At 43.8% G+C, this 25799-nt stretch overlaps 3 protein-coding genes across 3 annotated transcripts in view; all 3 read right to left on the bottom strand.

Moving 5' to 3' along the window:
• Positions 1-409, bottom strand: part of RAB3B (RAB3B, member RAS oncogene family) — a 93454-nt gene extending 93045 nt beyond the window's left edge. The window contains exon 1 of the mRNA XM_063627564.1: positions 223-409. The gene's annotated coding sequence lies outside the window, so the exon portion shown is untranslated. The remainder of the gene's footprint in view (positions 1-222) is intronic.
• An 8592-nt stretch (positions 410-9001) lies between these two features.
• Positions 9002-25799, bottom strand: part of TXNDC12 (thioredoxin domain containing 12) — a 36038-nt gene continuing 19240 nt past the window's right edge. The window contains exons 3-7 of the mRNA XM_055254552.2: positions 17057-17109; positions 15827-15900; positions 13061-13130; positions 12007-12090; positions 9002-9534 (exon numbers count right to left, since the gene is read on the bottom strand). Of these exons, the coding sequence (XP_055110527.1) occupies positions 9455-9534; positions 12007-12090; positions 13061-13130; positions 15827-15900; positions 17057-17109 (361 nt within the window). The 3' untranslated portion in view covers positions 9002-9454. The remainder of the gene's footprint in view (positions 9535-12006; positions 12091-13060; positions 13131-15826; positions 15901-17056; positions 17110-25799) is intronic.
• Positions 20578-25448, bottom strand: KTI12 (KTI12 chromatin associated homolog). The gene has a single exon (XM_055254547.2). It carries the CDS (start codon positions 22232-22234, stop codon positions 21170-21172), a length of 1065 nt encoding a protein of 354 aa, XP_055110522.1. The 5' UTR covers positions 22235-25448; the 3' UTR covers positions 20578-21169.

The raw sequence follows: 25799 nt of genomic DNA, 5'->3' as shown, positions 1-25799 counted from the left end.
AATCGCACAACCTCACATATGCTGCATTATATTAACCAAATCAAGTCACAAGCCCAGTCCAGATTTAAGGGGTGGAAGAAATAAATTCCACTTTTGATTGGGAAGAAGAGCAAAGTCACATCACAAAAAGGCACAATATAAGGAACAAGGAGTCTATTGCCTTTAACCAAACTACTACAAGAGTAGAAACAAATGTGGGTAATGAGAGAAAATGATGAGTACCTCAAATACCACCTCCTGCGCAAATCATTCCTTCCTTCTCTGTGCTTCAGTTTCTTCATTTGTAAAATGAATGAATGTGCAAGTCCATTCCTCTCACCAGCTGCTGTTTACGAGGTGAAAGTGGTTAAAATGTACAACAAGGACACTGCTCCATCGCCAGGGTGCACACTGTCAGCAGGGGTGGAATCTGAGACACACACATGGGAAACATTCAACATGTGAATGGTCAGAACCCCGGTACCACCCACCACCCTTCCCTCCCCACCCCAACCCTGCCAATCCTTCACCAAGCCCAGCCCATTCTACTTCCCAGGAACTCTTCATTCCATAGCCACAGTCTCCTCACTATCCTGCTCCTGCAATAGCCTGCAATCTGCCCTTAGTCCGCACTCCACACTGCAGCATAGGAGTCTTCCTAAAGCCAGCTTGAAACCTCCCATTGCTCTACTCAGAAGCTTATCTGTTTAATAAGCCTAATGGCCCCTGGTGGTCTGGCCTCATCTACCCTCCAGCCTCACTGCTGGTCACACCCCCTTCACACCCTGAGCTCCCACGACATTAAACTACTTGCAATTCTTTGAATGTGGCCTGCTCCATAACATCTTTGTGAATTTGCATCTGTTTTTTTCTCTCTACCTAGAATGCCATTCAGTCATTTATTCAATACATTGCTGGTTCACTCACCCAACTAGCAAATATCTCCTGAACACCTGCTGTGCAGAGATGAATAATATATGGTCCCTGACCCAAGGAACTCAGTGTCTGGTGTAGGACAGTAGACTACAAGATCCACTAATCTGTACTCCACAAGAGGAAAGGCCATACTAGTACCCAACACGGGGCCTCCTAAACCATTCTTAAAAGAGCTCAGGGATAAGTATATAAATATTAAATACTTATACTAATGCTGAATGAATAAGTATATAAGTATTAACAAAGGATTTCTTCTCATATCTACCATCTCATTTAACTTTCACAATGAACCTGTGGAGTTGGGACTGATTCATGCCATCTTAGATGTGAGCAAGTAGTAACTGGCCCATGGTTTCTCAGCTACTGCAAGCAAGGAAAGCCAGGACTCAAATTAGCCACAATAAGAGATTTGGTGAGACATGACTATTTTCTCACAGTGGGACAGATCAGCAGGGAGGAACCTGAGATGTTAGACCTGGCCCCATGCTAGGTCCTGGGATGTAGACTTAAGAATTAATTAAACTGAGCCACCAAGGAAAAGTAGGAGTTAAATGCATGGAGAAGCCACCTAGGCAGATAGGCCAGCATGAACAAAGGCCCAAAGGGTGTGAAACGATGTGAAGTCTTCAGAGAACTTGGAGCCTCTAGAAGCATAGGCGTAATGGGCCGAGCAGCAAGTGATGAGTGAGGCAGGAGAGCTAAGTTGGAGCCAGAGGTCAGGGAAGGCCTGGGTGGCCATGCTAAGGACAATGGATTCCATGATCAGGGCAGTGCAGAGCTGTTACAGGCCTTTATCCGAGGGGAAGACTTGGCAAAAGTTGTGTTTTAGAAAGATCTTATAGCCTGCACAATAGGGATTGGATTGGAAGTTTCAAGATACTGGGAGCAGGGACACCAGAGGAAATGCTGGTGGAGTGACTTCAAAATAGCTCAGCTGGCTGGGCGCGGTGGCTCACGCCTGCAATCCCAGCACTTCGGGAGGCCGAGGCGGGTGGATCACGAGGTCAAGAGATCGAGACCATCCTGGCTAACACGGTGAAACCCCGTCTCGACTAAAAATACAAAAAAATTAGCCGGGTGTGGTAGCACAAGCCTGTAGTCCCAGCTGCTTGGGAGGCTGAGGCAAGAGAATCACTTGAATCCAGGAGGCAGAGGTTGCAGTGAGCCAGGATCCTGCACTCCAGCCTGGGCGACAGAGCAAGACTCTGCCTCCAAAAAACAAAACAAAACAAAATAGCTAGGAGCAGTGGCATGTGCCTATAGTCGCAGCTATTTAGGAGGCTGAGGCCAGAGGACCGCTTGAGTTTGAGACCACGAGTTTGAGACCAGCCTGGGCAACAAAGCAAGACTCCATCTCGACAACAACAAAAGAGAGAGAGATTATAAGACCTGACCTGGGAAATGCACTGGGATATGAAAGAAACAAGATTTGGTGACTGATTGGATATAGATGAGGCAAAAGAAAATTGAGGCAACCAGGAGAGCTTTCTAACTTGGGTAGTATCATTTGCTGTGCGCAAGAGAACAAAAGAGACAGTCATGGAGACAGAGGGGCCAGAAGAAGGGGAATGGTCGTAAAAGCAGCAACTGCTCTGGAAATAATTATTATACTTTATTTATTGTATTTAAATTTAATAGAGCCCATTACTGTCTCAGTCAGGCCTCTCCCACAGAGCCCAGAAGCAGAATCTAGCACTATCCGTCCCCTGTCTCTGCTTCCTTGGCCCTCTGGGCCTCTTTTATTCCAGTTATTAAACAGAGAGACTATCCATTCCATAATTTAACACAATGACTGGATAGCATCCTGTTATCGGAGTATTAGTTTAAAACTTAATCAAGGTTTTAATGAGGAGCCAGAGGAACCTCAAATCAGCCCCCCACCAAACCAACATGGGGTCCCCTCTGTAGCCCTAATCTGCTCACTTCCAAGGATGGGGAGACCACCTTCTCTAGGGCAGACCACTTTGCCTTGGGATAACCCTTACTGTTAGTAAAGTCCTCTGCTAAAATCTGCCTGTTTGTAGCTTCCACCCTCTGGTCCTAGTTCTTTGTCCATTATATTATTCGTTCATTCATTGCACAAAGATGTGTTGATCACTTAGTTTGTGCCAAGCATTGTTCTAAGCACAGAGTACACAAACGTGAACTAAACAGGCAGAACCCCTGCTCACACATAAGTTAGGAATCCGCAGAGAAGAGACAAACAATAAGTACACAAATTATCTATGATAATTTCAGATGGTGATAACCATATTTAAGGAAATATTCCAAAGAGATGATTATCTTAGGATGATTAAACAGGGACAGCCTCTCTGAGGAAGTGACATTTGAGTTGAGACCTGATGGATGAAAAAGAATCAATCCATTTTAGAGATGATTTAGGAAATTAAGATGCAGAGAGAACAAATGGTTTTCCCAGGGCAAGACAACAGGTAAACAACTAACTAGAACCTTCCCCCCTTGACTGGGCACAGTGGCTCATGCCTGTAATCCCAGCATTTTGGGAGGCCGAGGCGGGAGGATCACTTGAGCTCATGAGTTCGAGACCAGCCAGAACAACATGGTGAAACCTCATATCTACTAAAAATACAAAAATTAGCCGGGCATAGTGGCGTGCGTCTGTAGTCCCAGCTACCTGGGAGGCTGAGGCACGAGAATCACTTGAACCCAAGTGACAGAGGTTGCAGTGAGCCTAGATTGTGCCACTGCACTCCAGCCCGGGCGACAGAGCGAGACTCTGTCTCAAAAAAAAAAAAAAAAAAATTTGTGCTCACGCTAGGCACAAAGTTCTTCCTTGGTCTCATATCAACCACCACTGACCAGACCCCTTTCTGGATGACCTCTGTTAAATGAGGGAACTGAATTAAAATAAGTATAATCGTCGGGGTGCGGTGGCTTCCACCTGTAATCCCAGCACTTTGGGAGGTCAAGATGGGCAGATTGCTTGAGTCCAGGAGTTCAAGACCAGTTTGGGCAACATGACGAAACCCCATGTCTACTAAAAATAAAAAAAAATTAGCCAGGCTTGGTGGCACGTACCTGTAGTTTCAACTACTCGGGAGGCTGAGGTGGGAGGTTAACTTGAGCCCAGGAGGTCAAACCTGCAGTGAGCCCTGATTGTGCCACTTCACTGCAGCCTGGGCAACAGAGTGAGACCCTATCTCAAATACATAAATACATTAAATAAATCAATTAATATAATATAATAAATTTAAGTTTTGGAAACAGGCATTTCTGGGTTCAAATCCAACTTTTACCATTCACTAATTATGTGATTGAATTTCTCTAGACCATAGGTTGCTTATCTCTAAAATGAGGATGAGGATTATTTCATTGGCTCTTTGAGAGAGTTAAATTAAAGATGCTAATGTATGTAAAATAGGTGGTGCATACTAGACTATTGAATAACATCAGCTACTTTCAGCATGATAACTAAGTACATTATGCTTGCCAATGAGTCCACCTTCAAATATGCGTCCAGGGAATCAAGAACAGTTACCAATGGCTTAGTATCTATAAAACAAGTCAGAGTAGGCCGGGCGTGGTGGCCCATGCCTGTAATCCCTGCGATTTGGGAGGCCGAGGCAGGGGGATTGCTTGAGCCCAGGAGTTTGAGACCATCCTGGGCAATATAGCAAAACTCCATCTCTACAAAATACAAAAGTTAGCTGGGTGTGGTGATGTGCACCTGTTGTCCCAGCTGTTTAGAAGACTGAGGTGGGAGGATCACCTGAGCCCAGGGAGGTTGAGGACTGATTGCACCATTGCACTCCAGCCTGGGTGACAGAGTGAGACCCTCTGTTTCTCAAAAAACACTCTGTTTCTCAGAGAAACAAAAATAAGACAGATGCCTTTCTAATTTTGGAAGAATGTCTCCTATTTGTCTTTCCTAGAGGGCTTGCTTAGGAAGGGAGGCTGTTAGGCCAGCCTGTGACCTTTGGCAAAGGTAAGTCTCATACTCCCTCTTGTGTCCAAAATTGGAACTGTACTCTCTGTGGACTGACCAGTAGCCATGGTGCTGAAATCAACCTGGGTATAGGGGCTGAATGGCAGGGAACTAATGTTTGTTAAGCACCTGCTATATTCCGGGAACCTTCTGAGGTAACTTCCATATATTATCTCATGTTTCATCAGCCATTCAACAGAAGGGAAAACTGAAACTCAGCAAGGTTAAATGACTTCTCCAGGTATTCGTGGATAATAAAATATAAAACAGACCCAAAGGGAAAAACTGGAAAAAAATCAGTGATATCGATTGTACTACAGGATAAAATCCAACCTCCTTAGCAAATATGATTAAATTCTTTTATCTTCAACTTTATTTTCAACCAACTAACCCCCTTGGTCCTTGTGCTCTGGCCACACAGAATGACTTAGAGTTCTCAGAAATTGCTTTAAATCTCAGCATTTTTGCCCAAGCCTTTGTCTCTTTCTTAGGTGACTTCCTCAATACCCCTCCCTGATCTAGAAAATTCCTTCCTACACATCCTGCCATCCCATCCAACTTACTTGGAGATAATTTAATCACCCCTTCCTTTATACTACTTTTGGACCTCAGACATTATATATATACATATATATTCAATAAATACTGTGGGATGGCTATATATATATATACCACATGTATATAATACACACACACACACACCAGGTCCTATATACTAGGTTTTGTTTTTTCTTTCTTTCTTTTACAATATCCTTTTTTTTTTTTAAGACAGAGTTTTGCTCTGTCACCCAGACTGGAGTGCAGTGGCAAGACCTTGGCTCACTGCAACCCCTCTGCCTCCAGCGTTCAAGTGGTTCTCCTGCCTCAGCCTCCCAAGTAGCTGGGGTTATAGGTGCACACCGCCATGCCGAGCTAATTTTTGTATTTTTAGTAGAGACGGGGTTTCACTATGTTGGCCAGGCTGGCATCGAACTCCTGACCTCAGGTGATCCACACGCCTCAGCCTCCCAAAGTGCTGGGATTAAAGGTGTGAACCACCGAGCCTGGCCTCTTTCACAATATCTTCATGACATTCAGTATACTAGGTTTTGAGGGCATATCAGTGAACAAGAAGACAGATAAAAGCCCCATCCTGATGGTGGATCTTACACTGAAAGTGTCTAGGCAACGAATGCTGATGGTTTAGACCATGGTAGTAATGATGGGGGTGAAGAGGAGTGAATTCATTTGCTAGGGCTGCCATAACTAAGTACCACAGACTGGGTAGCTTAAACAACAAAAATTTATTTTCTAAGTCTGGAGGCTAGAAGTCTGAGAACATGATTGGTTTCTTCTGAGGACTCTCTCCTTGGCTTGTAGATGGCCTACTTCTCCCTGTGTCTTCCAATGGTCTTCCCTCCGTGTTCAACTATGTCCCAATCTCCTCTTCTAATAAGGATGCTGGTGCTATTGCATTAGGGCCCACCTATATGACTTCATTTTAACGTCATTACTTCTTTAAAGACCTCATCTCCAAATGCAGTCACATTCTGAAGTACTTGGGTTAGGACTTTAAAATATGAATGGGGTGGCTGGGCGTGGTGGCTGTGCCTATAATCCTAGCATTTTGGGAGGCTGAGGTGGGTGGATCATCTGAGGTCAGAAGTTCAAGACCAGCCTGGCCAACATGATGAAACCCTGTCTCTACTTAAAATACAAAAAATTAGCTGTGTATGGTGGTACGCACCTGTAATCCCAGGTACTCGGGAGGCTGAGGCAGGAGAATCACTTGAACCTGGGAGGTGGAGGTTGCAGTGAGCCAAGATCGCACAATTGCACACTCCAGACTGGGGGACAAGAGTGAGACTTGATCTCAAAACAAAAAAAAAAAAAAAAAAAAGAAAGAAAAAATAAAACTCATTCCAATGAGACACCTCAGAACATAAAGGAAGTAATGTGGTTGGAAAACCATGAATTTGGAATCAGACAGTGCTGGTTAGAATCCAGTATTTACTTAGTTTAGAACCTGAAGTCTGCTGAGCTCAGTGGCTCACACCTATAATCCCAGCATTTTGGGAGGCTGATGGAGGTGGATCACCTGAAGGTCAGGAGTTCGACACCAGCCTGGCCAACATGGTGAAACCCTGTCCCTACTAAAAGTACAAAAATTAGCTGGGCGTGGTGGGGGGGCTCCTGTAATCCCCGATACTCAGGAGGCTGAAGCAGGAGAATAGCTTGAACCCGGGAGGCAGAGGTTACAGTGAGCCGAGATCGCACCACCGGACTCCAGCCTGGGCGATGAGAGTGAGACTCCGTCCCAAAAATAAAAAAACAAAAACAAATTAGATGAGCATGGTGATGGGCACCTGTAATCCCTGCTACTTGGGAGACAGAGGCAGGAGAATCACTTGAACCCGGGAGGCGTTCAAGGTTGCGGTGAGCCAAGACCTCGCCATTGCCCTCCAGCCTGGGCAACAAGAACGAAAATCTGTCTCAAACAACAACAACAACAACAAAAGAACCTGGCTAGTCTTTGCCTTTTCTAAAGTTCTCCCTAAAATGAGGTTACTAATACCTATCCCACAGGACCACTGATGGTGTTTAGAGAATGGATGAAAGGAACCTAACACAGACCTTGGCAAGTCACCTGAAAGTTTTAGATACACAGGACAGAGGACTAGCTTCTGCCCTCGAGAATGGCCACCTGATGACAGCCCCAGGTGTGCAATTGGGTTACTTCAATATAAAGTGGTCCAGGGCTATGATAGATGTATTGGGAAAAGGATATTTTATCCTCAGGAGAAAGATCAGGGAAGACTCTCTGGAAGAAGTGGTTCAAAACAGAAAGAACATATTTTAGGCTGAGGAAACAAGATGAACGAAGATAGAAAAGCATAAAACAGCATGTTGTCAGGAGAACTCAAAGCAATCTGGTATCACAACAACACATAATGCAAAGACATAAATGGGAATAAATGAGGTTGAAGAAGTAGGTAGCTTCTTAAAGGCCATGGTAAAGATCTTGACTTTATCCTGTGTCTTGGCTTCCTCATGTTTCAAATTCTTCCTCTGTACTCTGGGAGTACAGTAGTACCTTTATCACAGGGCTGTTAGGAGTACTAAAGTGAAACTAAATGGGATAACATATATAAAGCACTTAGAAAAGTACTTGGCATAGACTGAGGTTCAAATATTTCCTACCATTAATACTATTATCTTAAAGATGGCAGGAAAGGTTTTTTGTTATTTTTTTTTTTGAGATGGGAGTTTCACTCTTGTTGCCCAGGCTGGAGTGCAATGGCACAATCACAGTTCACCACAACCTCCACCTCCCGGGTTCAAGCGATTATCCTGCCTCAGCCTCCTGAGTAGCTGGGATTACAGGCATGTGCCACCACATCCGGCTTTGTTTTTTTTTTTTTTTTTTTTTTTTTTGAGACGGAGTCTTGCTCTGTCGCCCAGGCTGGAGTGCAGTGGCGCAATCGCGGCTCACTGCAAGCTCCGCCTCCCGGGTTCACGCCATTCTCCTGCCTCAGCCTCTCCAAGTAGCTGGGACTACTGGCGCCCGCCACTGAGCCTGGCTAATTTTTTGTATTTTTAGTAGAGACGGGGTTTCACCATGGTCTCGATCTCCTGACCTCATGATCCGCCCGCCTCGGCCTCCCAAAGTGCTGGGATTACAGGCGTGAGTCACCGCGCCCGGCCTAATTTTGTATTTTTAGTAGAGCCAGGGTTTCGCCATGTTGGCCAGGCTGGTCTCAAACTCCCTACCTCAGGTGATTTGCCCACCTTGGCCTCCCAAAGTGCCAGGAGTGAGCCACTGTGCCCAGCCAGAAAAGGTTTTAAACAGGGGAGTGATATGGATAGACTGCAGGAGGAGGGAATATTAGAGCCAATAGGCAAGTTAAGGGGCTATAGCAATAAATAGTCGAGGAGAGAAAAAGCCTGCCCCATGCTAAAACAGTGATAGTGTGGAGAGAGGAAATTCAGGTATTTAAAAAGTAAAAGAGATGAGCCATTGTGCTCATTTGAATGTGGGAGGCGAAGGAGCAGGAGTCCTAGCTTAGGACTCCTAGATTAGGTCTTCTAGGTTAGTTTTCTTCCTGAAGTGATCTCCATCCCTCCCTCCTTTTCCAATAACAAAAAGGCCATCACAGCACATTTCCTTTTAAAGTTTTATTAAAGTTTAATGGAACAATATTTTATCTCTTTTTTTGTTAATGCCAGTACAAAAATACAGTTGATGAATTGACAAAATGGCTACGCCTAGGGCTTGAAGGTTTGAGTTTCTCCAACAGTAACAAGGGAAAGCATGCTTCCACCTGGAGCCGAGTCCAAGCACACAGCCAGTCCTGCACACGCATGCGTGCAAACAGGGAAGCTCAAGCATGAGAAGAGGAAAGGGGTTGAAAGTCTGCCACTCTCTGCTGGATCCACAAACATGCAGACCAGCTTCTGTTAGCAGAACTCTTCCACAGTGAGAGCACTCCTTCCAGTGTAGGTAGGAATGAGGTTTCCTGGTCAGCTTAATTGTTCTGGATGATTCCTCAATATTCCCTTCCCTGCTGCTTTCCTTCCAGAACACTAACTGATGAAAGAAGGGGCATATTCACGTTACAATTCATCTTGAAGATGTTTCTTTCTGAAGGCATCACCCGTTAGCCTTTCCTGAGCTTCCTTCATCCCCTGAACAACTGTGAAATAAAGATTGGAGGAAAAAAGTATGAAGTAAGTAATGTTTGACATTTGACAACCAATGTACACTTTTAAATGTTTCAGAAGAAATATGAGAGAAGTACAAGATCTGGACTCAAGATCTAGCTCTGGATTTTGGCCCTGGCAAGTCATTTATCTCTTTGAATTTGTTTCCTCATTTATAAAATGAAATAATATAATTCACTTCACACAGTATTATAAAAGTTAAATGGGAGAATGGATAATAAAAGTGCTTTATCAACTATAAAGTCATACCAAAATCTTAGCAGTTATTTTGGCTTACCCTCTAGGATTAGAGCTGATCCCCTGTCCTAGACTGTAGATGTTCACTTCACCCCCAGGGAAGAGGAAACACTTTCCTACCGTCCCCATTGTATCTTTTGGATGAACGTTGCACTTATTTTACTTCCTGTGGAGGTTACAGATTACACTGAGGGGTGTGTGTGCTGGGGCGGGGGTGTCTCTGCTGAAGGGGGTCATCATTTCCAGTATCAACTATACATGGATGAAGCCAAGTTCTCAGGCCAAAAAAAAAAAAGAGAGAGAGAGAAAGAGAGAAATCTGGAAGGAGGGCCTTAAGTAGACTCGAGATGAAACTTCTTGTCTGTCTTGGGGCATCCTGCTTATGGATTTAGACTCAAGGAGGACAGCTATTTCAGTATAGGCTCCTGAATGGTGGTTCTACAAAGCACCCCTATATAATGGCAGGCCAGAAGCTGGGTTGAGCCAGAGTCTATGAATCTTGCAAAGCCAAACCATAAGCTCATAAGAGGCAGATAATATAGTTTGTTATTTCTGTTTTGTTTTGCCTATGCCTTTAGTAAAGCTGGGTTTGAATGTTCCAGTTTCATGTCAGCTGAGAGATGGAGGATTCAGGGAAGGGTCTCATGTTCACATCTGGACTATGTCAGTGTGGAGACAGCAGTGGTAACTTGGATGAAATTCTAAAGGGAAGGTGAATCTCAAGATACAAGAATTGGAGACCTAAAGCCCAGCTGCCCTTCTCCATGTGGAAAATTTCCCTTTGATACCAATCTCCAGTGATCTGCATTTGGTCAAGGAACATGACATTCTCCTTACTCTGGGGAAGAAGGTAATAGCTTCTACAGATCTCTTCCCCATCGCTAGTCTGAGAATAAGAGTATCAAGGACTCAAATCATAAAGTGATCAACAACCTGGCAGCATGGCAAATAGGGACACATGGCAACTTAGCACACAACTCCCTTTCATAGATGAGGGGAAAAGGAAGGAAAACAGCAACAATACATGGCATGAATTCCAACCCCTGCCTCCAGAATGACTGTGCTCAAAGATTAGAGAACAAAAAAGCATGACTGGCTGACGATTGCAAACTTCCTTCACTTGTTTGTGCTGGTGCTCTTCTCTCTCCTGGAACATGCTTTTCCCATTCTGCTACTGACAAGGTCTCATTCTCTAAGGCTTAATCCAGTCGTCATTTCTTCTAGCAAGCCTTACAAACTCTATGTTGGGCTACATTCTCCCCCCACCACCACTTCACTTCCATAGCTTGAAATGTCCTCCTCATATCTGTCCAGAGATGAAATTTTTATCCTTCTAGGTCCATTTAAGTTTCGGGTTTTTTTTTTTTTTTGAGACAGAGTCTCGCTCTGTCACCCAGGCTAGAGTGCAATGGTGCACGATCTTGGCTCACTGCAACCTCTGCCTCTCGGGTTCATGCCATTCTCCTGCCTCAGCCTCCTGAGTAGCTGGGACCACAGGCACCTGCCACCATGCCGGCTAATTTTTTGTATTTTTAGTAGAGACGGGGTTTCACCATGTTAGCCAGGATGGTCTCGATCTCCTGACCTTGTGATCCTCCCACCTCGGCCTCCCAAAGTGCTGGGATTACAGGCATGAGCCACTGCGCCTGGCCCCCTCAGCTATTTTTTGTATTTTTAGTAGAGATGGGGCTTCGCCATGTTGGCCAGGCTGGTCTTGAACTCCTGACCTCAAGTGATCTGCCTGCCTCGGCCTCCCAAAGTGCTGAGATTACAGGTATGAGCCACTGCGCTCGGCCTATTTAAGTTTAATATCTATAACATCTCTTAGACTTGTTCACCTAACGCTATTCCTCTTCCACTGAATTTTCATAGGAAAAACAGTATTAGCTCAGTAGGAAAAACACTAAGTTCTGGACTCAAATTCTGGCTCTGCTACTTATTAACTATGAAACTATGGGCAAGTGACTACCTTAGTCACTTGTGTGGCTCAGTTCTTCACAGCTGCCTGCGGGTCAGTCAGCTCTTCCAAGGGAAGGGGCTCAGTCTCATCTTCCTCCCATATCCTACACAGGATCTAGCCAAAAGCTACAGACATGCAGGAGATGCTCAGCTAACATGCTGAATGTACTTTCCTATCACAGACCTTGCATGCGGTTCATCCTAGTTTAATCTAGCAATAATCCTCCCTCCCTTCAGCATAACTATACCTTGCTCGGCACTGACGTAAAAATACTTGTAGCTGGGGTTTCCATTCTCATTGATGATTTCAGGATGCACCTTGCCACTGGGATCTGTTATAGACAAAATGACACAGGGTTTTGCAGTAATTACAATAGACAGGTACTTCAAACACTACATGGTACATCAGGCTCTCTGGGAAATAAGATCTGCCCATATTTGCAGCCCATTACCTCACCATAATACCTCCTACATTTCTGCTTCCTTTTCTGCTTGATGATTTTGACTTCTATCCCCCATAAAACCTAGCAGAATTTATGCTGAACAAAGATCAGATGGTCATTAAATATCTCTTATAAAATTGTTTGTGGAAAGACATTTGTCTGGTTATATTATTCCATTGCCTTAGCTGCACTATAGGTTCAAGGGTGAGAATTCTTATATCTGTCTTATATAAGATATGAGAAGGCTTATATCTGTCTCTGTAGTGTCTAATACAGTGCTTGACATATGGCTAATGCGCAAATGGCTATTGAGTGAATAAACAATCAAACTCTTTTTTTTTTTTTTTTTTTTTGAGACAGGGTCATTCAGTTTCCTTCTGTCATTCAGGCTCAAGGGCAGTGGCGTGATTATGGCTCACTGCTGCCTTGACCTCCCAGGCTCAATTGATCCTCCTGCCTCAGCCTCCTAAATAGCTGGGGCTAAAGGCGCATGCCACCACACCCGGCTAATTTTTGTACTTTTTGTACAGACAGGCTTTCACCATGTTGCCTGTGCTGGTCTCAAATTGGACTCAAGCAATTCACCCACCTCGGCCTCCCAAAGTGCTGAGATTACAGGCATGAGCCACTGTGCCCAGCCAAACTTTTGTCATTGCTCACAAAAGCAGTTAGTTAATGGGAAAAGTTTTCCTTCAGACTTGTAGTTCTAGCATTCAGAACTTCCCCCACTCTCTCTTGAAACTGGTTTTTATTTGTTTGTGGTCATTCCGGTATAGTTTCACTAGGTGAAGTCAGTGCCTTGATTCATTTCTCTCTCCATCCACATCATGGATTCCCAGGTTAAGATCATGTGCCTTACCCAGAAAAAGGATTCGTGGAATATAACCCCCATCAGGGCTGAAATCTTCATCTTTGGGTTCCTCTTCATCCTATTAAGATTAAATGTAAACCTTAAGTCAGATAACGTCCTCTCTCTCCTCAAAACCATTCAGTGGCTTCCCCACTTGTCAGGGCAAAACCCCAAGTCCTTGCAGTGGCCTATAAGGCCCTACATGATCTGTCACCTAGGCACTTCTCTAACTTAATGTCCTACCCCTTGTTAAGTCCTCTTCAGCTACACTGACCTCTTGCTGTTGCTGTCATTAAACAAGCCAGGGATAATCCTAACGCAGGCTTTTGGACTTGCCCTTACTCTCTGCTGGACACACTTCCCCCATTATTATCCACATGGTTGACTCCCTTTTCTGTTTCAGACCCTTGCTCAAATATTCCTTTATTTTCAAACCATCTATTTAAAACTACAGTCATCCCTTCCACCTTTCTTTTTTAGCCCTAGCATTTACCACCATCTGACATATTCTAAAATACTTATTTTCTGTCTTCCCACACTAGAATGTTATTTCAACAAGGAAATTTTGTCTGTTTTGTTCACTGCTATATTCCTAGTACCTACATCATTGACTTGCACATAGTATTTCTTTAGTGCATGAATTAATAAGACTGGCATTTTAGTCAAAGTTGTGGACTCATAGTCCTCCCAGGAGATTAAAAACCTACACAATCCGTTTTGTTTTGTTTTTTTTTTTGAGACGGAATCTCGCTCTGTTGCCCAGGCTGGAGTGCAGTGGTGCAATCTCGGCTCACTGCAAGCTCCGCCTCCCGGGTTCAGGCCATTCTTCTGCCTCAGCTGCCTGAGTAGATGGGACTACAGGCGCCCGCCACCATGCCCGGCTAATTTTTTTGTATTTTTAGTAGAGACAGGGTTTCACCATGTTAGCCAGGATGGTCTCAATCTCCTGACCTTGTGATCCACCTGCCTCAGCCTCCCAAAGTGCTGGGATCACAGGCATGAGCCACCACGCCCCGCCTAATCAGTTTTCTTTTTAAGAAATTTCCAAAGTTGGAGAATCCTCTATGAAGACATTTTTACTGTTTCCTTTGAGTAGGAATCCTAATTCACCACAGAAAGTGGTGAGGAATTCATGTGCAAAGGCAATCAATACTTTTACAATTTATGATGTGGTTCCCATTTCAGAGGTTAAATACTTCGCTACGGTGAGGTGTATCAGCATTCAGGCTATCCACTAGCTATATAAGCAATCCCTTAGCTGCCTCGCTGTTAACTGTTAATGTGTTCACAAGAGTCCCAGACCTATGTTTAAGTAAACATTATCTTTTTCTTTTCTTTTTTTTTTGAGATGGAGTTTCACTCTCTCACCCAGGCTGGAGTGCAGTGGCGCGATCTCAGCTCACTGCAACCTCCGCCTCCTGGGTCAAGCAATTTTCCTGCCTCAGCCTCCCTAGTAGCTGGGACTACAGGCACGCACCACCACACCTAGCTAATTTTTTATATTTTTAGTAGAGAAAGGGTTTCATCATATTGGCCAGGCTGGTCTTGAACTCCTGACCTCGTGATCTACCCACCTCAGCCTCCCAAAGTGCTGAGATTACAGGTGGGAGCCACCATGCCTGGCCCAAGTAAACATTATTTTTATAGAAACGTATGGCTAGCGGTATCATCATAGAGCATCTGAGTACCTCATATGTGAAAAGTATGGCCTAAAAGAGAGCTCGGCTAGGTGAGAGTACCTATTCTTATCACTTATTAGGCTCTATGATCTTGACCATATCACATACCTGCTTCAGGCCTAAGATGGTTCTTTCTGTAAAATGAGGATAGTACCAATAGCCTAAAAATCCCTTCCAACTCTAAGATCTGACATTCTATGACTCAGGATTCCAAGACCTGCAGCCTATATGAGGTATGTAAAAGCTATTTTCATAAGGAAACAAGCAGGTTGCACATACAAGCCCAGCACAGATTAGGTGCTCAGTTGAATCACATTTTGCAGAAAGTTGTGGTCTGCATGTATGACTATACCTTTAGTCTAGCTTTACAAAGATATAAAACATGTCATAATCATAAACTAAGGATAAAAGGACCTTAAAATTAAGTCATCTTAAGGCTGGGCATGCTGGCTCACACCTGTAATCCCAGCACTTTGGGAAGCTGAGGCAGGCAGATCACTTAAGGTCAGGAGTTTGAGACCAGCCTGGCCAACATTGTGAGACCCCCATATCTACTAAAAATACAAAAATTGGCCGAATGCGGTGGCTCACATCTGTAATCCTAGCACTTTGAGAGGCTAAGGCGGGTAGATCACCAAAGGTCAGGAGTTTGAGACCAGCCTGGCCAACATGGCAAAACCCCATCTCTATTAAAAATATAAAAATTAGCCTGGTGTGGTGGTACACGCCTGTAGTCCCAACCACTTGGGAGGCTGAGGCAGGAGAATTGATTTAACCAGGGAGGAGGAGGTTGCAGTGAGCCAGGATCGCACCACTGCACTCCAGCCTGGGCAACAGAGCCAGACTCCATCTCAAAAAAAAAAAAAAAAATTTTGTCATCTTATTCAATCTCTCCTCTCCTAGTTCCTCCCAGAAATAGATGTTAGATGGCTTTCTAACATATCTGATGCAAGCCTTAGTATTAGAGGTCAAGAGAAAAACACATACATAAATTTGACTTTATACCACTAATGAAGCTGTAATGAATATGCATGAATGATACTAACTTTAAAAGTCTTAAAATCATAGCAGAAAGGAGAAACTCTCAAAGTCTTACCTCAAGATTTACCATAACAAAATTATGGGAGAGTTCTGAAATTTCCGTAGATTCTGCAAATTTGGGCTTTAGAGCTGGGGGGAGAAAGATTTTGGAATAGAAGAAAAAACATCATTGTCACAACCAAACCTTAACAAACATAGCATCACTATTTCTCTTTGGTAGTTTAGGCATTTGTTTAGTTGATTCATATAACAAACTTTTTTTTACACTCTAAAAAACAAGAATTAGGCTACCTGGATTCTGAACCTGCACAGCTATGTGACCTTCAGTGACTTACTTCATTTCTCTGAAGCTGTTACCTCATTTATAAAATAAGGATAATGGCATACGAATAGGGGGGAAAGCATTATTTGCTTTTTATAGTTACATTTCAAAAACCATTGATGTGAAAGACAATAGAGTGACAGTGTGCCACACATGTGTATATGTGTGTGTATACATATATGTATGTGTGTATATATGTTATATATACACATACATTCCAATTATTATTATTATTTTTGAGACAGAGTCTTACTCTGTCACCCAGGCTGGAGTACAATGGTACGATCTCAGCTCACTGCAACCTCCGCCTCTCAGGCTCAAGCGATTCTCAGCCTCCTGAGTAGCTGGGATTACAGGCGCATGCCACCAAACCCAGCTACTTTTTTTGCATTTTTAGTAGAGGTGGGGTTTCATTATGTTGGGCAGGCTGGTCAACTCCTGGCCTCAAGTGATCTGCCCAGCCCAGCCTCTCAAACCTGAGATTACAGGCACAAGCCACTGCGCCTGGCCTTTTCCACTATTTTCTACACTCCTTTTCCGTCTAGGATTTTAAGTGCAGCATACCAAATAAAAGAAAAAACCTGACTGGGGAAGTGGCAAGGTGGTATAGCAGAAAGAACACATGCCACAGAGTCAGATAACTTGGGTTCTAATTTGGTTCCTACTTCCTTCTCATGTCTCTGTCTGTACATTTCAGCTTCCTCTAATATGTATTGTTCATGTGACATTTTAGCACTTAATCCCATACGTGACATAACTGTATCTTAATCACCTTAACTTCCCTAAAATCCCCTCCAAATATAACTGCAAATTTCATGAAGGCAGGAAATCTATGTCATATATTTCTTTAGTATTCCTTAAACAGTCAGTAGTGCTGGGCCAGAGTCAGTGTCAATATTTGTTAAATGTTAATATTTAACAACACATCTGAGTTTTGAATTTAGATTGAGCATTTGCACTTACCTTTGCAAGCTCCACACCAGGATTTATGAATAATCACCATCAGGGGCAGTCCACTTAAAAGCAAAACAAAGAAATTATAATCTAGTAATTCTACTTCTTGAAATTTAATGATAAAGATTAATATATGAAGACATTTCTGTAGTATTATTTCAACTGGGAAAATCTTTAGACAACTTAAGTGTTCAATAATAATAGATAATTGTTGTAACAAAATTATTGTTAAATTCTAACACTTCTGTAAATTCTGCAAATTTGGGCTTTAAAGTTAGGGAGGGCTGGGCACGGTGGCTCGTGTCTGTAATCCCAGCACTTTGGGAGGCTGAAGTGGGCAGATCACTTGAGGCCACGGATTCAAGACCAGTCTGGCCAACATAACAAAACCCTGTCTCCACTAAAAATACAAAAATTAGCTGGGCGTGGTGGCACGTGCCTGTAGTCCCAGCTACTGGGGTGGCTGAAGTATGAGAACTGCTTAAGCCTGGGAGGCAGAGGTTGCAGTGAGCCGAGATCGCACCACTACACTCCAGCCTGGCCAACAGAACAGACTCTGTCTCAAAACAAACAAAATGTTACAGTATTTCTAAATGATTATTGTTATATAATCATTGAAAATAATTTTTCATTGGTAGCTTATATAAAAAACTAGGATACAAATGTATCTATAGTCTGGCTTTAATTATAAAATATGTACAGAGAAAAGAGCCTAAAAGAAAATGTACCAAAACATAGTAATAGCAGCTTTCTGTGGATGATGGGACTGTGGATGTTTTCCTACACTACATCTGTATTTCATGATTTTTCTACAATATAATTTTCATAACCAGGGAGGAAACTGTTCACAATGAGCAATGCAATCCACCTGAAACAGACTGGCTAGAGGACGCTCTTAAGCCTTGGCTCAAATGACAGTAGGAAGACCCCATGTAAGTAGGTAGCCATTAGCTTTCTCCATCACACAACCCCATGTCACCATAACAACATATGCTGTATAATAGCTACCATGCACTTAACATATTCATCTGTACCTATTATTTACACATCTCCCTCCACTGGACTTGGAGATTCCTAAGACAAGGAACTCTTAGCTGCCTCTATATCCCTTACGTCTGACACATATATTATTGATAGCAAACACTTATATACCATTTGCCATGTGCCAGGCACTAGTGTAAATATACATAAGTTAACTTATTTAATAAGTGTCAAATGAATCATTCAGTCACCTCACCTTAGGCCTACCTCACATCTGGATGGACTTCTGCCTCCAATACTTGTAAAAGCTTGTAAACCAAATGAGCAGGGCAAGTTTAGGTGGGTAGTAGGATATAGGTAACCATAATAGCCAAAATGTGCTGAACGTTTATTATATGACATTGTGCTGTATATGCATTATCTCATTTAAATCCTCTAAATAACCCTAGGGTAGATACTATTAATGGTCTCACAATAGAAATGAGAAAGCTGAGATGCTCAATAGAGTAAATATTTGGCCCCATAAAATCTAGGTTCTAGGCCGGGCACAGTGGCTCACACCTGTAATCTCAGCACTTTGGGAGGCTGAGGCTGGAGGATCACTTGAGCTCACAAGTCCAAGACCAGCCAGGGCAACATGGTGAAAACCTGTCTCTACAAAAAAATACAAAACTTAGCTGGTCATGGGGTGTGCGCCTATAGTCCCAGCTACTCACAGCACTGCACTCCAGCCTGGGAGACAGCCAGACCTTGTCTCAAAAATAAATAAATAAATAAAAATAAAAACCCAAAACAAAAACCTAGGTTCTGCCACTTACTAGCTAACTCAGAAGTCCAACTCCAAAACCAATGTTCTTTCTGACAGTTACAGTCTACTTCAATTTAGAATGGTAATCCAGAATCCATGGTTAAACCCAATTCAATCAATAACCAACTGAATAAAGGTTGGAAAAAGCCATTTGAGTTTGCCTCATCCAAACTTCCATTTCACACATGAATCTTGTTTATCAGAAACAAAAGGTGATATAGATTACCTGATCAGCAAGGAATGTACCATCAACCAAGGCAGCCCATCTACCCCATCTTTTAACAGCTCCATAGTTTCAGAGCACGCATGTTTTAGAATGTCTTGCTTTCTCTTTTCTCCCTGGCAAACATCTATTTATCCTTCTAGAGCAGGGTTGGCAGACTAGGGTCTGCAGGCCAAATCCAACCCACTGTCTGCTTCCATAGGGCCCATGATATGCAAATATTTTGTTGTATATTTTTACATTTTTCAATGTTTGCAAAGCAAATCTAAAGACTCCTTTGTGATATGTTAAAATTAATTGTAATTCACATTTCAGTGTAGTTTTATGAAAATACATTAATGCTTATTTGTTTACTTACCATCTATAAGTAGCAACAGCATTTGATGGTCCACAAAGCCTAAAAACATTTACCATTGGCCCTTTACTGACTTTATTCTACAGTGATGGTTCAAATGTTAACTCCTCTATAAAACCTTTCCAAAACCACCTCTCTCAACAGCTAGTTAGTCCTCTTCACCAGGTTTCCAAAGCATTTTGTCTTTTGTCATCATCCTCTGACCACTAGCCCATTTCAACCTATCTTTTTTTTTTTTTTTTTTTTTTGAGATGGAGTCTCCTTCTGTCACCTAGGCTGGAGTGCAGTGGCATGATCTCGGCTCACTGCAACCTCTGCCTCCCAGGTTCAAGTAATTCTCCTGCCTCAGCCTCCTGAGTAGCTGGGATTACAGGCACGTGCTGCCATGCCCGGCTAATTTTTGTATTTTTAGTAGAGATGGGGTTTCACCATGTTGGTCAGGCTGGTCTTGAACACCTGACCTTGTGATCCACCTGCCGTGGCCTCCCGAAGTGCTGGGGTTACAGGCATGAGCCACCGCGCCCGGCCTAATTCTTTTACTTGTATTTCTCACATTATCTCTTTTTGTTTTTCGAGACCCAGTTTCACTGTTGCCCAGGCTGGATGGAGTGCAGTGGTGTGATCTTAGCTCACTGCAACCTCCACCTCCCAGGTTCAAGCGATTCTCGTGCCTCAGCCTCTAGAGTAGCTGGGATTACAGGCACACCATCACGCCCAACTAATTTTTGTACTGTTAATAGAGACGGGGTTTTTACGTTGGCCAGGCTGGTCTCGAACTCCTGACTCGATTTTGGACTCCCAAAGTGCTGGGATTACAAGTATGAACCACCACACCCGGCTTCTCACCACATATCTCAAGAGCAAAAATAGTGTATCTATTTGGTCTTTGAAATTCACAGCCACTGTTAAAGTAGGTACCTACCATTTGTTCAATGAAATCCATGAAGAATGAAAGACAAGCTTACAATGATATTTGCCTTGAAATGCAGAATGAAGCAAAACAGTTACGGAAATTATCATAATATAATTACTGCAGAGTAGATCAAACATCTACTCTCTCAGAACTATCAAAATACTACTTCACTTAAAGGCAGAACAATGACAAGTACACCTAAAATGTTACATGAAGTTACACAGGGAAGATTAAGTGAAAGAGATTCCAGTAGACTATTTTAAAAGATTTTATTAGAGGAAATAATCTAGTAAATAACTTTCTTACTTCCACAAAAACAAAGTTTCCCAAGGATACAAACCAATGGATTTATCTGTGAACTCAGTCCCAGAACAGAGACTAGCAAAAAGTCAGTACAGTACTCAAAAAATACTTTTGTGGTACGAAAAAAGGGCAGGTGCAGATGTAGAACTGTGCCATCTTCAGTTTCTGTTCACAATTGTTTTAAAACAATTCTCATCTGTCCAGTCTGCTCTCCCACGCCTCAGATGAGGGAAGCCAATGGTCAATGCTCTGTGATAGCCCAAGTAGGATCCAATCTAGGTAATCCCTGTCCACCTCGGCTCTGTCCACTGGAGGGATTTGCCAGGTTGCACCACAATAGTTCTCCATTCTCTTTAGTCTGAACTTATGCTGTAAACCCAAGGCCTGGCACAGGGGTATGCAGGAAAGTTTGAATCAGTCACAACAGCTCTAGTACAGTACTGCATCGATATGCTCTGGAGACCTGCAGCCTATTCTTCCCAGAGAAATAAAGTGGAGTGGAGATCAGAAGCCATGGCTTTCCCCCCTACCTCATCTGGTTAGTGCAGGCTCTGGCTCAAATACTGAAGAAACATGTTGGCCAGTTGCGGCAAGTTCTCATTGTTGGGATGCATTTTAGTGTACGAAATAAACTGGCGACGAAGGCGACTCAGTTCTGCCATGGTCAAGGGCCGGGTAAACCGCAAGTGCTCTGTGGTACCAGGAAGCGTGAGCAAGTCCCCGGGGACAGCGCTCTTCTGCGCTTCCATCAATCCGGCCAATACTTGACTCGTGACCTGGTCCAACTGGTGCAGAAAACTGCCGGAGGCGAGGGGCTGGGACTGCGTAGACTGATGGGGTGGTGGGGCCCGGTTCTCAAACAGGGCAGAGCGGATCCCCGCCAGGGGCAACGGCTCTTCTAGGCCCACCAAAGTGAATAAAGGCCGGTCCCAGCGATTCCGAGAATCGGGAGCCTCAAAGCGCAGCGTTAGGGCCTCCAGGAGTTCGGGAGAGTAAAAGGCACCGGACCCATGCTTTGCAGATTTCTCTGATTCCGGAGTCACAAGAGCTGGAGACTCCGCAGCCCCGGATTCTTCTCGCTCCAGTTCCTTGGGTACGTCGGCCTGGAAACTTCCATTTACTACAGAGTCCGCAGTATGCAACTCCCTGAGGACGCTGCTGCCCGCTGCCTGGGCTCTCCCGTCCTCCTCAGCGCGTGGCCGCCAACTCACACTGACGCTCCGGCCGGAGTTCTCGTTCGCGCCCGCCACCTGAGGTCCCGCGCTCGGGCCGCCGGGCCGTACGCAGTAGACCAGGCAGAGCGGGGTGCGCGCCGCCCGTGCCAGGCAGTAGAGCTCGTAACGGAAACCTTTGATGTAGTTAAGCGAGTCCAGGATGACTACGTCGTGGTGACTCAGGCGCCGTTCCACGGAGGCTCGCAAAGCTCCACGCAATGCCTTCTCACGGGCAGAATCGCCGTACACGCTTGGGTCCTCTGCGCCCAGGACAGCTGCGTCGTCCACCACGTACACCGCACGGCCCTCGGCAGCCAGCGCCACGCGCAACTCTTCAGCACGCTGGCTCTTGCCGCTGTACGGCAGCCCGCAAAACACCACGAGCGGCATCCTCTCAAGGAGCGACCGTAGGCAATCGCGCTGCGTCAACTTCCGCGTTGTACGCGTCTCCGACGTAAGCCGGAAGTGCAAACTGCTCTTCCTGTCTCCTTTGACTTTTACAGACCCTCTTGTTTCTATGGAAACAGGAGTTCTACGCCAACTAGGCCCAGGTTCAGCTTTCTCAGAAAGGAGTTACAGAGACTATAATGGCATCAGTTATTTATGCCAAATGTTTAGGCCTCAGGAGAATGTGATCTTCCTGCGGCCAAAGACTGCCCGTCCATTTTACTAGTAAGGCCTAAGGGGCATTAAATATTGTACGCAGTCAGCACTATATTTAGCATATAGAAGGCAATTGATAAATGCTGGTTCTCCTTCATTCCTCCTGTTAAACCTACTGGCTCTCAGTAAATGTTTATTCAATTACCATTTCAATCATTCAACATCTCCAAGGTTGGGAATTCAGAGATGAACATAAAACGCTTTCCCCACAAAAGATAAAAGGTCTGAATGGGAAGGATCAGGCGCCTACAATCAGAGTAATAAATACTATAATGGATAGATGCAGGTGAGGTTATAAAAGAACAGAAGGGAAAAACAAACTACCCAGAGAAATCACTGAAGACTTTATGTAGAAATAGTCATTTGACTTAGAACTTGAAAGACAAATAGGAATTTTTCTCCTTAGTAGGGCTGCCAGATAAAATACAGGATGCCCAGTTACATTCGAACTTCGGATAAACACCAAAAACATTTTTAAGCTTAAGTGTGTCCCAAATATTGCATAGATATATTTAAAATTATTTGGTGCTTATCTAAACTTCAAATTTAACTGGGCATCTTTAATTTTTTATTATTATTTATTTTTTCTTTTTTAGAGATGAGGTGTATGTTGCTAAGGCTGGTCTCAAACTCCTGGGCTCAAGTAATTGTGCCACCTCTGCCTCCCAAAGTACTGGGAATACAGGTGTGTGAGCCAAGGTGCCTGGCCTGCATCTTTTATTTTATTTTATTATTTTTTGAGACGGAGTCTCGCTCTGTCACACAGCCTGGACTACAGTGGTACAATCTCAGCTCCCTGCAACCTCCACCTCCTGGGTTCAAGCGATTCTCCTGTCTCAGCCTCCCAAATAGCTGGGACTACGCGTGTGCGCCACCATATCTGGCTAATTTTTGTGTTTTTAGTAGAGACAGGGTTTCAGTATGTTGGCCAGGCTGGTCTCAAACTCCTGACCCCAGGTGATCCACACGCCTTGGCTTCCCAAAGTGCTAGGGTTAAAGGCATGAGCCACCATGCCTGGCCATCTTTTATTTTTATTTGCTCAATCTGGCAACTCTATTATTGCAGAAGGTTTGAGACCCAGAGCCATGAAACTGTTGGATCTCTTGTATAAACAGCGAGCACTATAGGATGGTAGGTGCAGAAATGTGAGTGTGCCTGTGCATGTGTGTATATTGTAGATGCACATATTCTGGGGTCTTTGTATCTCTCTTGTACAGTATAGTAAAAAACATTCAAGTCTTGGCTCCTCCACTTACTAGTGTTGTAACTACTGGCAAATTATATAACTTTGCTGTACTTCAATTTCCCCTTCTATAAAATAACAACAGTTATTTCACAGGTTTACCAATCTAGTACGTTGTTGTGAGGGTTAAATAAATGTAAACACAGGCCTGGCATGGTGGCTCACGCCTGTAATCCCAGCACTTTGGGAGGCAGAGGAGGGCAGATCACCTGAGGTCAGAAGCTCGAGACCAACCTGGCCAACATGGTGAAACCCTGTCTCTACTAAAAATACTTTTAAAAAAATTAGCCGGGTGGGGTGGCGTGTGCCTGTAATCCCACTGCTGAGGAGGCTGAGGCAGGAGAATTGCTTGAACCCGGGATGCGGAGGTTGCAGTGAGCCTAGATCGCACCATTGCACTCCAGCCTGGGCAATAAGAGCGAAACTCTGTCTCAAAAAAATAAAAGTAAACACAGACCAGTGCTTAGCTTTCCCTCCCCTGCCCTGCCTTTTCCTCCTCCTTATGCACGGAATTGTCTGTGCATAAACTAAACCTACTTGAGACTTTATAGACTATTCAACTTGACTCTAGTAGGCAGTATGGTATACAGGTTTAAAGAACAGGCTCTGAAGCCAGAGTGCTTGGGTCTGCCACTTGCTAGCTGTGTGCTCTTGGGCAAGTTATTTTAGTAAACTTAGAAAAAACTGTGCCTTACTTTTTTCATCTCTAAAATTAAGATAACAATAACACCAATCTCAAAAAGTTGTTGTGAGAGTTAAATGAGTTGATTTGCATAATTTAATGCCTAATGCACAGCAGCACTTAGTACAGCTGACCCTTGAACAACCCCAGGATGAGGGGCACTGACCCCTGACACAAATCAGTATATAACTTTTGACTCCCTAAAACTTAACTACTAATAGCCTACTGTTGACTGGAAGCCTTACTAATAATATATTCAGTTAACACATATTTTGAATGTAATATTATATATTGTATTCTTACAATAAACTAGAGAAAAGAAAATGTTATTAAGAAAATCTTTCCAGGAAGCAGGGGGGAAAAAAAGGAAGAAAAAAATCATAAAGAAGCAAAAATATATTTAGTATTCATTAAGTGGAAATGGATACTCATAAAGGTCTTCATCCTTGTCTTCACACTGAGTAGGCTCAGGAGGAGGAGGAGGAAGAGGAGGGGTTGGTTTTGCTGTCTCAGGATGGCAGAGGCAGAAGAGGGTAGAAGGGGAGGCAGAACAGGCAGGCACACTTGGTGTAACTTTATGGAAATATATTATAATTTCTGTCTGACTTTGTTGCTTTTTCATTTCTCTAAAAATGTTTCTATACGATACCAATCCTTTTTCTTTGCTTTAGTTTCAGGGCACATATCTTAGAAGGGTCCATGTTGTAAAATAAGTCAAAAGCAGCTCTAAATAATTAGAACCTTCTGCCAGATCTGTTTTCTGGCACTGCCTGAAGTTCTACATGTTTTTCCTCATCATCTGGCACTCATCTCCATCAAGTTATCTTCTGTTCATTCCTCTGGTTTGGTGTCTATTAGCTCTTGAATTTATCCAACATCATATCTTTTTTTTTTTTTGAGACGGAGTCTTGCTCTGTCACCCAGGCTGGAGTGCAGTGGCACAATCTCGGCTCACTGCAAACTCCGCCTCCCGGGTTCATGCCATTCTCCTGCCTCAGCCTCTCCGAGTAGCTGGGACTACAGGCGCCCGCCACCACGCCCGGCTAATTTTTTGTATTTTTAGTAGAGACGGGGTTTCACCGTGGTCTCGATCTCCTGACCTCATGATCCGCCCGCCTCGGCCTCCCAAAGTGCTGGGATTACAAGCGTGAGCCACCGCGCCCGGCCCAACATCATATCTTAAAACCCTTTACCCGTCACCTTTTTTTGCCATATCCACAATCTTTCATGATTTTGATTATCTGTCATAAACCCTGTGAAGTCTTGTATACATCTGGACACAGTTTTATCCAGCAGGAATTTATTGTTTTAGGCTTGATGGTCTTCACAGCTATTTCTATAACAACAATGGCATCTTCAATGGTAT

This window comes from Symphalangus syndactylus, chromosome 12, assembly GCF_028878055.3.
Source record: "Symphalangus syndactylus isolate Jambi chromosome 12, NHGRI_mSymSyn1-v2.1_pri, whole genome shotgun sequence".
NCBI classification, from domain to species: Eukaryota; Metazoa; Chordata; class Mammalia; order Primates; family Hylobatidae; genus Symphalangus; species Symphalangus syndactylus.
The sequence above is the reverse complement of the archived record's forward strand: the minus strand, read 5'-3'. Positions and strand labels throughout refer to the sequence as shown.